General features: G+C 48.6%; 1 protein-coding gene and 1 non-coding gene across 4 annotated transcripts; one reads left to right on the forward strand and one right to left on the reverse strand.

The window, feature by feature from the left end:
* Positions 1-63: 63 nt before the first annotated feature.
* TRNAV-CAC (transfer RNA valine (anticodon CAC)) lies at positions 64-136 on the reverse strand. Its single transcript has one exon. It is a non-coding gene; the product is annotated as a tRNA-Val (tRNA).
* A 673-nt stretch (positions 137-809) lies between these two features.
* Positions 810-11980, forward strand: TRIM41 (tripartite motif containing 41). 3 transcript variants are annotated; one of them, XM_061423159.1, is made up of 7 exons: positions 810-3034; positions 6817-6912; positions 8827-9090; positions 9634-9656; positions 9853-9980; positions 10390-10571; positions 11556-11980. In XM_061423159.1, the coding sequence occupies exons 1-7, from the start codon at positions 2225-2227 to the stop codon at positions 11901-11903; spliced, it is 1851 nt and encodes a 616-aa protein (XP_061279143.1). In that variant the 5' UTR covers positions 810-2224; the 3' UTR covers positions 11904-11980. The 3 variants fall into 3 exon arrangements, with proteins under 3 accessions (XP_061279143.1, XP_061279142.1, XP_061279144.1); XM_061423158.1 differs by having other exon boundaries at positions 8860-9090; positions 10390-11980; XM_061423160.1 differs by lacking the exons at positions 9634-9656; positions 10390-10571; positions 11556-11980 and having other exon boundaries at positions 9853-9939.
* Positions 11981-12557: the final 577 nt, after the last annotated feature.

A 12557-nucleotide genomic window follows, 5' to 3' on the forward strand; every position in this document is an offset into this window, starting at 1 on the left:
TGATGTGACGGTCTTCAATCCAGGACGCGAGAGAGGTAATGACTAGAATTGAAAAGTAAAACATGTTTCCGCCCGGTTTCGAACCGGGGACCTTTCGCGTGTGAGGCGAACGTGATAACCACTACACTACGGAAACGCCCACAACAATTGTCTCGCTGATTACTCCCTGAATCTACACATGGCCCCTACTGGTCAGGATGATACAAGATTCCAAAGGGACATGGGGCTCCGTTTAGGGGCCGTCTGAACCACGTTCAGGTCTGGTGGTCCCATTTATCTGCCACAGTAGCGCTTGCAGCTCCTGGCACGGCCTAGTACATAGTTTATGCACGAAGATTCGTAGTTTGGGCGCGTTCCGACCACCATTTTATAAAGTACATGTCCTTTTGTGGAGTTTCCACAAGAGGCGTGAAGCACCTCGCGATCAGGGTCAATTCTGCGTGCCCAGTTCTGGCATCGCGCAGCGCCCGACACTCACTAGGGAGTCCCGTAAGTTTCCCTGCTGTTTAAAAAATTTTTTTTTAATTAAGCAAGATCATGTTTTTTAAAAACATCAAGTATTATTTCTATCGCACAAATAATCCATTTGGCTGAGATGCTCCAGGTACCACAGTAGCATCTTTACTGATACCGTTCTACATCCTAGCTAGGATTCTCTCAAGTAAAACCCAATGCCGCAAACCCAGTTTGAGCCCCTGCTCTTACACTGGGACTCCACGAAGACAGACCTCGAAGTATTCTGGGCGTGCAGCACGCGTGGTGCACAGCTCAGAAAGAGTTGAAAGACTCAATAGCACTTTGGGGGTGGGAAACAAAATTATTATTTTTTTCTTTAAGGCAATAAATTGACTTGGTTCAAGTTCAAAAGATACAGAACAACATTTACAGAAAAGTGTCCTAGATAAACTAGTATTCATCCAGAGATAGACAACAACGATGATAATGATGGATAGCTAAACCTTGTATCTCACTTACTATGTGCTAGGCAATATTATAATAGTTCTGCACGACAGTAATTTCACTAAACCCTCTGAGAACTACCTTTATGAATTAGTACAGGACTATAAAGCTATTACATACATTTAACATCCTATCCTCCTCCCTTCTTTACAATTATACTCTACACATTGTTTAGCACCTTGTTTTTTTCATTTCATTTGTACATTTTGGGGAGGATTCCCTTTTCTACATCTGAAGTGTTCCACTGTGTGAATGTGCATGTCATGATTTGCTACGGTTCCTTTACTGATGGCAGTTAAGAAAGTTCATCCAAACGAAGCGACAGTGACCGATGGTAGTTTCTACAGTGTTTGGAAATGCCAACTACAGCGGGGAGTATGGGAAGGGTCTCCGGTCCCACCTCCACCGTACTTCTACAGACCCCGCCCCCTAGTCAGTCTCGGACCGACTCTCGGAGTCTTCAAACAACAAAGTCCTTCGCCTAGATGGGCCGGAAGTACTTCAGGGTTCTCACCGACACCCGCCCTTCCCATTTCCGGCATCGGCCTTGGGGAGTTCCTGCTGCAGTTCTCCGTGTCCGGTCGGTAGGATGGCGCCGGGCCGATACGGTCATAGCAACGAGAGTAGACGGGTGCCAAGCCCTTCCAAGGTCCCCCGAAATTTATCCCCAGTGGCGGGCGATGGGGGAGGCCGGGCTTTCAGTTTCGTCTGCGTTCTCCACTCCCTCGCATTACAGAGTCGTACGCCTCCGTCCTTCTAGGCCTCCCTCCCTGTTCCTGAGTGCCTGCTAGAGCGTCGCCCCACCGTTTCCTGTCATCTGGGGACCCGGGGCGGGGAAGCGGGGGGAGAAAGGGGCGTAGCGTGACCTAGGAAGGAGCTCGCGATCTTGGATGGTTAGCAGCACCGGAAGTGTTAGGGGAAGCCGGAAGTGAGGGGGCGGAGCCAGGAAGTGAGGAGGGGCGGGGGTTTATGAGGAGGCCAAGGGAGCGTTGGGGCAGATTTGCACTCAGGGCCACCTGAGGGACTTGGCGGTATAGCTCAACTCTGTCCCCTCCCCTTTCAGGGACTCGGTTGTGGTTTGGGAGTAGGGAACTCTGTGTGCAGGGGTGTGTTGTCGGGAGGACATTTCTTTGGCTGCGCTTGAGGCGAGGTGTGGAGGGGCAGGGCTGGGGGTGGGGCTGGGTCGTCAGGGAGTCTGAGAGGGAAGACCCCCCCGCCCCCTACCACCCACCACCCGTCTATACTGGCTGACTGGACACTTAAGATGGCTGCCGTTGCCATGGCACCCAACCCTGTGCAGACCCTTCAGGAGGAGGCGGTGTGCGCTATCTGCCTCGATTACTTCACGGACCCCGTGTCCATCGGCTGCGGGCACAACTTCTGCCGAGTGTGTGTAACCCAGTTGTGGGGAGGGGAGGATGAAGAGGATAGAGAAGAGTTAGACCGGGAGGAAGAGGAGGAGGATGCAGAGGAGGAAGAAGTGGAGGCTGTGGGGGCCGGTGGGGGTTGGGACACCCCCATGCGCGATGAAGACTATGAGGGCGACATGGAGGAGGAGGTCGAGGAGGAAGAAGAGGGTGTGTTCTGGACCAGTGGCATGGGCGGATCCAACTGGGACAACATGGACTACGTGTGGGAGGAGGAGGAGGAGGAGGAAGACCTGGACTACTACTTGGGGGACATGGAGGAGGACCTGAGGGGAGAGGAGGAGGAGGACGAGGAGGAAGTGCTGGAGGAGGACGAGGAAGAGGAGCTAGATCCCGTCACCCCACTGCCCCCGCCTCCAACTCCTCGGAGGTGCTTCACCTGCCCTCAGTGCCGCAAGAGCTTTCCGAGGCGGAGCTTCCGGCCCAACCTGCAGCTGGCCAACATGGTCCAGGTGATTCGGCAGATGCACCCAACCGCTGGTCGGGGGAGCCGTGGGAATGAGCAGGGCATTTGTCCCAAACACCAAGAAGCCCTGAAGCTCTTCTGCGAGGTGGATGAAGAGGCCATCTGTGTGGTATGTCGAGAATCCAGGAACCACAAACAGCACAGCGTGGTGCCATTGGAGGAGGTGGTGCAGGAGTACAAGGTGAGAGTAGAAGATGGGAGTTTAGTTGGGGTGGAGAAGAAGTAAGAGGAACTGGGGAAAGGAGATGGTGTCTTTCCCGTTCAGAGAGCCTCGTGTACTGTTGAGCTGATTCTCCTTACCTAAGCACTTACTGGCACCAGGATGATTAGAATGAGAAGGATCCTGGACACAAAGTAGACACAGTGAAGAAGACCAGGGAAGACTGGCTTCCTCAAACGAAATCTGGTGATGTCATATCACTGGACTTTGTCTTTTGGGGAAAAGCCACTGCTGTTTTGCACTTCGACTGTCCCTAAGTTATAGAAATGCAAGTGACAAGCCCTTAGGGCTTTACCACCAGTCTTATTTAACTGTGAATGACTCTTACAACTCTATCCTTGATTAAAACCTCTAGAAATGGAAAGAACTTGCTCAGTCACAAAGTCCTGGCCGACTCTTTGCGACCCCATAGACTGTAGCCTGCCAGGCTCCTCTGTCCATGGAATTTTCCAGGCAAGAATACTGGAGTGGGTTGCCATTTCCTTCTCTAGGAAAGAGCTTGGGCCTCAAATAATAAAGTGCTCTGAGGAACAGAAGTGTATATTGACTAACTACTAGTATTAGACTCATATGCTCTGCTCTTGTTCTAATGGGTTCCCCACCCACTCCAAGATATGGCTTTGTTTTCCCCTTGAGGAATTTTGTTGGATCTGAATCATTCTGGTGTACTGGCCAGGACTTCTTACCTTTCCTGGGTATTTAGAAAAGAGGGATAGGCTTTTAAGTCAGAAGATCTGGCCCTTAGTCTCTGAATGTCTTTGAACTTTAATTTCTGCAGGATTAAAAGTTAATATTTACTCTACACTTACTATGTACCCCTGCACTGTACTAAGCACTTTTTCATGGACTGTCTCATTTAAAATCGAAAACAACCCCGTGTGTTTGCTGCGGTTTGTATTCCCGTTTTACAGATTGGGAAACGGAAGGGAAACAGAACCAGAGAGATGTAAGTAATATACATACAGGGCCACACAGTTACTAGTAACTACACCCCCCACCCCACCCCGCCTTTCCTGGCCTATACTGTTTATAACATCACCACTATTAGGTGTCTGTTGTTTGATTTTTCTGACATGTGACTTTTCTTCTCGAAGTTTAATTCTAATTTAGTTAATATCTTTTTGGACACAGGTAAAGGAGATTTGTGTGTGAGATAGCTGGTAGAAATAACATTTACCGAAGGGCCAGATGGTTTGTAGAAGTGGAACCAGGAGGAGAGGGTAGCTTCTTCTGTGTAGTCTGCACAGAGCTTTTCTGTTTCATGGCTTGTGTTTTCATAATCTTCTCCTGATTTGTACAGTAACTTCATTTGGGTTTTATTATCATTACCCCAGTTTTAGAGTAAGATGTCTAGAGCTTCTCAGCTGGAAGTGGTATGTACAGTTAAGACAAACCTACACACCTTATGACAAGTAACTGTTCCTCCCACAGAGTGATTGTCAAACCTGGCTGATTGTTCCAGTTATTAGTGGAGGTTTTCAGAAGTAGAGTGGGCCCTACCATCATTGATTCTGAACCACTGACAGGGAGGGTTATCTTTAGGAAGCCCAGGCTACTATGGAAATCACTGCACTGGTACTACCACCTGCCTTTTGGGCCCTACATTAGGGGACATTGTGAGCTCCTTTTGTCCTTCCCTTTTGTATCCTCTTAGCTTCTAGTTACCTGTACCCATCAGTGTGTAGTCACTTTGTTAACTGGATCCCAGGGTGGCATATCCATGGGGCATTCCATCCCTTCTCCACCCTCTCCTTGCAGAACTCTTCTGAAGAGCTTCTGAAATTGGATTTTAATTTGTGTTAGCCGTAGCTGTTGAATGCCAGCCCAGTAGAGCTCTGCAATTTGAAAAGGCCACTAAACACCAAGTCTGACATTAACTGATCAGTAAATATAAATACATAAGTTTTATTGACTAATTTGAGTCTCTTCTAAATTACAGGGTATTTTACAGGCAGGTAGTTTCTTTTCAGATACATACACTAACTAGCACTAGCTTAGCACAGTGTTGTTTTGTAGAAATATTTCTTTATTGAATAGGTAATAATGCACAAGTGATATAAAGCTTCAAAAAGTTAAAGGTTCTTGAAAATTTCTCTTAAATGGTACTCTATTTGGATTCGTGTATGAATTTTTTGTCCATAATTTAGGAAGAATATTAAATGAGAAATATAAGCATAAATGTTGAATTAATAGAGTTGAAATTATTGACCCTACTGGAAAAAAGTAGAAAATAATAGCAAAAGGCAAATTTTTGTGTTGTTTATGCTATTTTTATGTTATGGATTGTAATTTTATTACGATTTTTTTTTTCAACTCTTTAACCTTGCAATGACTACCTTTTGTGCTCTGGGTCAGGAACCTCTTTAGATCAAGGGTCATTATCAGATTGTCATTGGAAGCTTAGGCCTGGGTAGGGAATTGTAGATAACATTTAGTACTGATCTTTTGCTCTGTGCCAGACATTGTGCTAAGCGTCGTGTCCACAAGGTAGATTCTGTTATTCCTTTTTAAGATGAGGTAACTTGAAGCATGGTCACCTGCCTGCATTCAGGTTCAGATCAGAGTCTAGGCTTGAGCTCTTCTAGGCTGTATCACCCCCCAAGGAAAAGGAGGCTGAAAGGCAGAAGTAGTAGAAGGCACAAAAAAGGAAAGGGCACAAAAACCAGGCTTATCCATTCTGGTCTTTAAAGCACAAGATTCTGTTACAAACGATTAGAACACAGAGCTCAAGTGCATTTTCGTTGCACAAGTTAAAACTGTAGGAGGAGAGTGTATTTGTTTTCCATTTAGCAAGTAATTGAGTGGGAGAGAAGCATAGAAATTAAAATAAGTGGGGTCCGTGCTCCCATGAGCCTGTGTGTCCTAGGGACAGAACACATGTAAGTGATTACAGTGCAGGGAAGTATTGTAAAGGTGTATTCATGTTCCTTGGGATCACAGAGGAAGTTGGGGGTGGGAAGCATCAGGGGCATGGACAGGTAGCTGGGTTTTAAAGGAAGAATGCCTTGGGCTAAGTGTAGAAGGCAGTCCCAGACAGAGGGAGTAGCATGGATAAAAGTATGGAATTACGCTCAGGAAAAGACTAGAAGTTTTATGACTAAAACTAAAGATTCTGTGTTTAGGAGGTATAGGAGGGGAGGCTAGAAATGAAGGTGCAATGAGAGCCTCATATATTGCAAGTCATGGAGAACTGTTGAAAGATTTTTAGCATAGGCATAAAATCATCAGAAAAGTATTTAGAGTTGAAAATTATGAGGAAGATTGCTCATGAGGAGGAAGGGACCATATGTAAGAGCATTCATATGGAAAGACTTTGTGCATTGAGGGGCTCAAGCCATGTTCACTCCCAGCTCTTGAGTGTGGTGCTGTGTAGTCATCAGGATCCTAACTTTATTTATTATTTTGACCAGGCCGAGTAGCATGCAGGATCTTATTTCCCTGACTGGGGACTGAACCTGTGCCCTGTGCAGTGGAAGTGCAGAGTCTTAACTGCTGGACTGCCAAGGAAGTCCCAGAATCTTAACTTGCAGACTTTGTACATGAGTTCAGGAGGAGGGTTGAAAGCCTTTGTCATCATCTGAAGAGAAGAAAGGGGAGGAAGGGAATTTGATGCTCATTTAATACCTGTAATGGGTATCAGGCTTTGAGCCCAGCCCACTGCAGGGAGAATGGGGGATATGGCCTTTGAGGGCAGGTGCTTCTCCTATCCAAGACCTCTAACTTTCCTTTCTCCATTTCTTTAGGCCAAACTGCAGGGGCATGTGGAACCACTGAGGAAGCACCTGGAGGCTGTGCAGAAGATGAAGGCCAAGGAGGAGAGGCGGGTGACAGAGTTGAAGGTGAGTGAATGTCCTTGACAGGGCTGACTGGTTCTGTGGTTAAACCAGAGCAGGAAAGATGGGCTCTCACAGGTGGTGACTGGATCCTCTGAAGAAGGACAGCCAAGCCCTGGGAGAGAAGTAGACACCTTGGGTGTCTGTGAGGAGAGGTGTCTTAGCAGCTCAAAGAAAGAGTTAGTTGCTCAGTTATGTCCGATTCTGTGATCCCATGAAGTGTAGCCCAACAGACTCCTCTGTCCATGGAATTCTCCAGGCAAGACTACTGCAGTAGGTTGCCATTCCCTTCTCCAGGGGATCTTCATGACCCAGGGGTTTAAACCAGGTCTCCTGCATTGCAGGCAGATTCTTTACCATCTGAGCCACGAGGGAAGCCTTAGCAAATCAAGAGGCATGTTTATTCCTAGGTTCCAAAATGGAATGAAATAGGTTTAGCTTGGAGAGGGCTGGTCCCTGGCTCAAGGTTGCAGAGCATGTTTACCATCCCAGACACTTAACCCTAGACCTGCTGCCCCATACTATCACTCCAGATAGCACAGAGGACAGAAGAGGGCAATGCAAAATTCACATATCAGCTGTCAGAGAAGCTCCAGGCTCCAAGACAGATGTCAGGTGGTGGGCAAGGCATAAGTGAGAGGAACATGAGTGGAGGAATGTCAGCATTGCAGAGACCTATTATCTTCTAGTCTGGTGTTTTTCAGCCTTTTTTCATTATTGCTTACCCCTCCCCATGGAGTATTTTTAAATATTTTCCCCCTAATTCCAGCCCTTTACTCCTGCCTCTTTTTGTAAAGCTGGCAGGCACTGGAATGACCTGGCAATGAGCTTTGGACACCAAGCCAGGGCATCCCTCCTATCTGACATCTTTCCCCATCTCTCTAGTGCCTGCCATCCTGGCAGGATGGCTGAGCCTTGCCACTTTCCAGGACCCATGCTCATTCATTGCCACCTATACATTAGGGACTTTGTTGCTGGGCACCTAGTAGGAATCTTGAGTCTGGGAGTCAGGGAGTTTCTTGTTTCTAGCCTGCTGCCCAAATTGAGATTTTTGGGCTCCTGGGGTGCAGCGGTGTCAGGAACTGAGTTTCACTGGGATAGAGAGTGAAACTATTTTCTTCACACACTTGACCAGCCAGGACTTCCCTCCACACTCTGGTCTTTTAACTCTTTTTACATACCCTTAAGAATATCTCCAGCTTATATCTGGGTGAAAAGTGTGCTGATCATCCAGGGTTGCCCGGCCGAGGCAAATGGGGTGGCAATGGGTAGAGGTCTTCTCTCTTTATATATTATTGTTATCTACATAATATTTTTTATTTTGCCTCATGGCCCATAAAGTGTAAAATCTTATCTGACCCTTTATGGAAAATTTACTGACATCTAACCCAGAAGCATTGGGTGACTTTCCCATGGTCATTAGTGGAATAGCCAGGACCCTGATTTTGTATCTTGATTCCTGAATTTTTTATTTCAAAAACTTCTCACCAAGCACCTACTCGGTAGTCGGCACTGTTCCAGGGTCTGAGGACCCTGTGGTAACAGAGCTTACAGAGCAGTGGGGAAAGAGGATTTTAAAAGATACTCCAGTGTAAATATAACCTTTCAAATTGAGGCATATGCCACGAGGAGATATTTATATAAGTAACCCTGATTTAGATCTGGAAGAGAGATAAGACATTTCTCAGGAATATTTAAGCTTAGACTTGAAGAAAGAGTCAAGTAGCCAAGGTGGAGATAAGCATTGCAGGCAGTGGTTGGTGGGTTTGGGACCATTGTGCCAGGAGCATGCTAAAGCCTGCTAAAGCCAGAAGATGGGGAAGGGGTCAGGGGCTCTTTTCCATTCAGAATGTAGGGCTCCTTTGCCTTGGATTGAGGGGCAGCAGTTACCAAATTGGAGGTTTGTTTCTGTGTGTTGAGGTGGTATCCACCATCCCCTTTGCATCATCCCAGAGCCAGATGAAGTCAGAGCTGGCAGCTGTGGCCTCAGAATTTGGGCGGCTGACACGGTTTCTGGCCGAAGAGCAGGCAGGGCTAGAGCGGCGCCTCCGAGAGATGCACGAAGCTCAGCTGGGGCGTGCAGGAGCAGCGGCCAGCCGCCTCTCAGAGCAGGCTGCTCAGCTGAGCCGCCTGCTGGCTGAGGCCCAGGAGCGAAGCCAGCAAGGGGGCCTGCGGCTACTCCAGGTAAGCAATGGCCCCTTCCTTGTCCACCCCCGCCTCCCCCACCGCCCCAGCCCTGTGTCTGCTGTAAAAGGTGGTGCTTACCAAACACCTGTCCAGAGCTACCTCTCTTCTCATTGGGAGGAACCCACAGTGATTTAACCCGAATTTTTGAGGCTGGAGACAGATTGATTGATACTGAATGTGGTGTGTGATAATTGTACCTAATGAAAAGAATGAAGATTCAGTTTGTAAAAGGATTTTAAGAGTTTGGAAAAGAATTTTTGACATTAACATCTTGAAAAATAGGACCAAGTCATATTGTGAAAATTCTTTTACTGGGGCTGTAAATTCTGTTGGGCTCACAGCAGGATGGGTTAAATTAGGCATAATGAGTCACATGGGTGATTGAAATGGATGCATGCTTATTGAAGGCCTTGTATGTGCTTTCTCACTGTCCAAGTTCAAGTTCTTTCTCTGGCTGGAATCAGATGGGGAGAAGGGAACCATCCCTGTGCAGCTGACTCTCTGTTTCTTTCTCCCTCTCCCTCTTTTTGTTATTCCCAGGACATCAAGGAGACTTTCAATAGGTGTGTTCTCACCCTTTATCCTTTGTGACCCAATGGCATCTGGTTCCCCATCCCTGCATCTCTTGGATATCCCGCTCCTCTCCTTCCTTCCCCAGGACCTGAGTTTCTGCCTCCTGGACCCTCTCCTTCCCCTCAGCTTCTGCTCTTTCCTCTGGGAATATCATGGTCCCACCCCCTGCCCGGTCCCCTTCTCCAGGTGTGAAGAGGTACAGCTGCAGCCCCCAGAGGTCTGGTCCCCTGACCCGTGTCAACCCCATAGCCATGACTTCCTGACAGACGCCATCGTGAGGAAAATGAGCCGGATGTTCTGTCAGGCTGCCCGAGGTAGGGAGGTCACCTGTTCGACCTTCCTTTGCCTTTCCCTTCACAGACCTGAGATTGGGTTCTGAGGGGAAGTTGGGCCCTGGGGGAATGGGTGCTGAAATTGGAGCAGGATAAAGGCAGGCCAATTGGGGCTTCAAGCCGAGAGCAGCTTTTGTTCTAGCCCAGGTGGGTGATGGGGAGTAAAAGCCAGGACCAGAGGGAAAACCTGTCTGGTGTCCTGAAAACAGAGTGGGGAAAAGAAGTGGAGTCCCTAGGAACTTGAGCCCAGACTCTGTCGGGGCAGGGAGCTGAAGTCAGTTGGATGGTGGGGAGGGCGAGAGGTGAAGGGGAAAGCAGGAAAGGCCAAACTTTGGAGTTAGCCACCAACAGTCATTCCAGCCCTGGCGTATTTGTCCTCCCTCCTCCCAAGTGGACCTGACGCTGGACCCTGACACGGCTCACCCGGCTCTGATGCTGTCTCCCGACCGCCGGGCGGTCCGCCTGGCAGAGAGGCGGCAGGAGGTTGCTGACCATTCCAAGCGCTTCTCGGCTGACTGCTGCGTGCTGGGGGCCCAGGGCTTCCGCTCTGGCCGGCACTACTGGGAGGTAGAGGTGGGTGGGCGTCGGGGTTGGGCGGTGGGTGCTGCCCGTGAATCAACCCATCATAAGGAGAAGGTGGGCTCTGGGGGGTCCTCTGTGGGCAGTGGGGATGCCAGCTCCTCTCGCCATCACCACCGCCGCCGCCGCCTCCACCTGCCCCAGCAGCCCCTGCTCCAGCGGGAAGTGTGGTGTGTGGGCACCAATGGCAAACGCTACCAGGCACAAAGCTCAACGGAGCAGACACTGCTGAGCCCAAGTGAGAAACCACGGCGGTTTGGCGTGTACCTGGACTATGAGGCTGGGCGCCTGGGCTTCTACAATGCAGAGACTCTGGCTCATGTGCACACCTTTTCGGCTGCCTTCTTGGGCGAGCGTGTCTTCCCTTTCTTCCGGGTGCTCTCCAAGGGCACCCGCATCAAGCTCTGCCCTTGATCAGCCTGCCACCCGCATGGGCCCCTCTGGTTAGCACTAGGGGGGCGGGTGGTGGTGGAAGGTGGCCCATAAGTTTGGGGGCTAAAATGCTCCCGTTCCTGCGTTGCTTCATGCTCCTCCTCTGACCCCAGGCCCCTGCTTCTATTTCTAGGAGTCTAATAAACTCTCCTAGCCTCCAGCTCAGCTTTCTCTCACCTACTGGGTCTGTTCAACAGGTCTGCATGGGTCCCTGATGACAACAGCTGCCTGGTGTTCCCTTCCTGTCTGCCCAGGGATCTGAGTTTTTGAGTAGGGGATAAAGGGAGGTTGTAATCTCATTACTAAACTTCCCTTTCCCCATTTCCTGTTCAACTTTCATGTCAGTTCTGAGGCTGGAGGATTTGGGCAAGACTCATGACAGCCCTCATTCCATTTTCTGATGCAAATTTTAGCTAAGGGATTTGGAAGCTTTTTTGGGGGAGGCAGGCTGGGAAAAGGGTAGAGCTGGATAATCAACAGTCTACTCTCTGGGGGAAGTAGGAAGGATTCTAATTTTCCTTCCATCCCCAATTTCTACCTCCATAGACTGGCCAGAATTTAGCTTCAGTGAGATCTGGAATGGTCGACATGATGGAAACTACATACATCATCCAATTATTTCTTCCCCCTTCCTTTTTCAGCACTAATCTAGGAGCAAGGCTCCTCCCCCACCCCAATCCCTCAGGTCTTTTCACCACCAGGCTCCTTTCATTTTCTGTAAAATCCCCATGTCAGTTTCCAGCCTCTTTTCATGTGCTTATTTCCCTCCATTTGGTGAGCCCTGGAGGGGAGCCTTGGGACGGATTTGAATCCCTAGGAGAGCCTTGGGCAGAATCTATTTTTCTAGTAACCCTTTGCCTTCTGTCACTTATCAGCTTTTGTCCTCTGCTTTGATGGCTGAGGTCAATTTTATGCTCCTGGGAGAAAGGAAGATGGGTTGTGTTGTGAAAATAAAAACTATTTGCTGCTTTTGTGGAGTCCATTCCTTTAGAAGAGTAAGGTGTTGCTAGTGGTAAACAATCTGCCTGCCAATGCAAAAGAAGCAAGAGATGTGGGTTCAGTCCCTGGGTGGGGAAGATCCCCTGGAGAAGAAAATGACAACCCAGCGACAGAGGAGCCTGGGGGGCTATAGTCCATAGGGGTTGGAAACCAGAGTTGGACATGACTTGAGTGTGCATACACACACAAAGGAGATGCCACAGAATGGAGGAGTGCTTAATTAGATCTTCTTTGTTTCAACAGAGCAAGGTATAAATCCTACCACCCTCCATCTGGGTCCTCTGCCTAGCTTGTTATTGGCAGGCTCCTCAGGTCTACTTCAAGATCATCTGCCACTTCTTTTCTACCACTGCTTAAGACTTTGGTTTTCCTAATAATCTCCATACTGTGGCCCTCATGCCCAAGACTCAGGCACACTACATCTCCAATCTTTTAATGTATTGTATCTAGTTGGAAGTCAAAGAAGTCTCGTTGCCATTATGAGTTGGGAGGGTATATATACAGGAGACCTCTATGTGCCACACATCTGTCATTTAGCTGCCACCTGAG

This window comes from Bos javanicus, chromosome 7 (assembly GCF_032452875.1).
Source record: "Bos javanicus breed banteng chromosome 7, ARS-OSU_banteng_1.0, whole genome shotgun sequence".
Classification (NCBI taxonomy): Eukaryota; Metazoa; Chordata; class Mammalia; order Artiodactyla; family Bovidae; genus Bos; species Bos javanicus.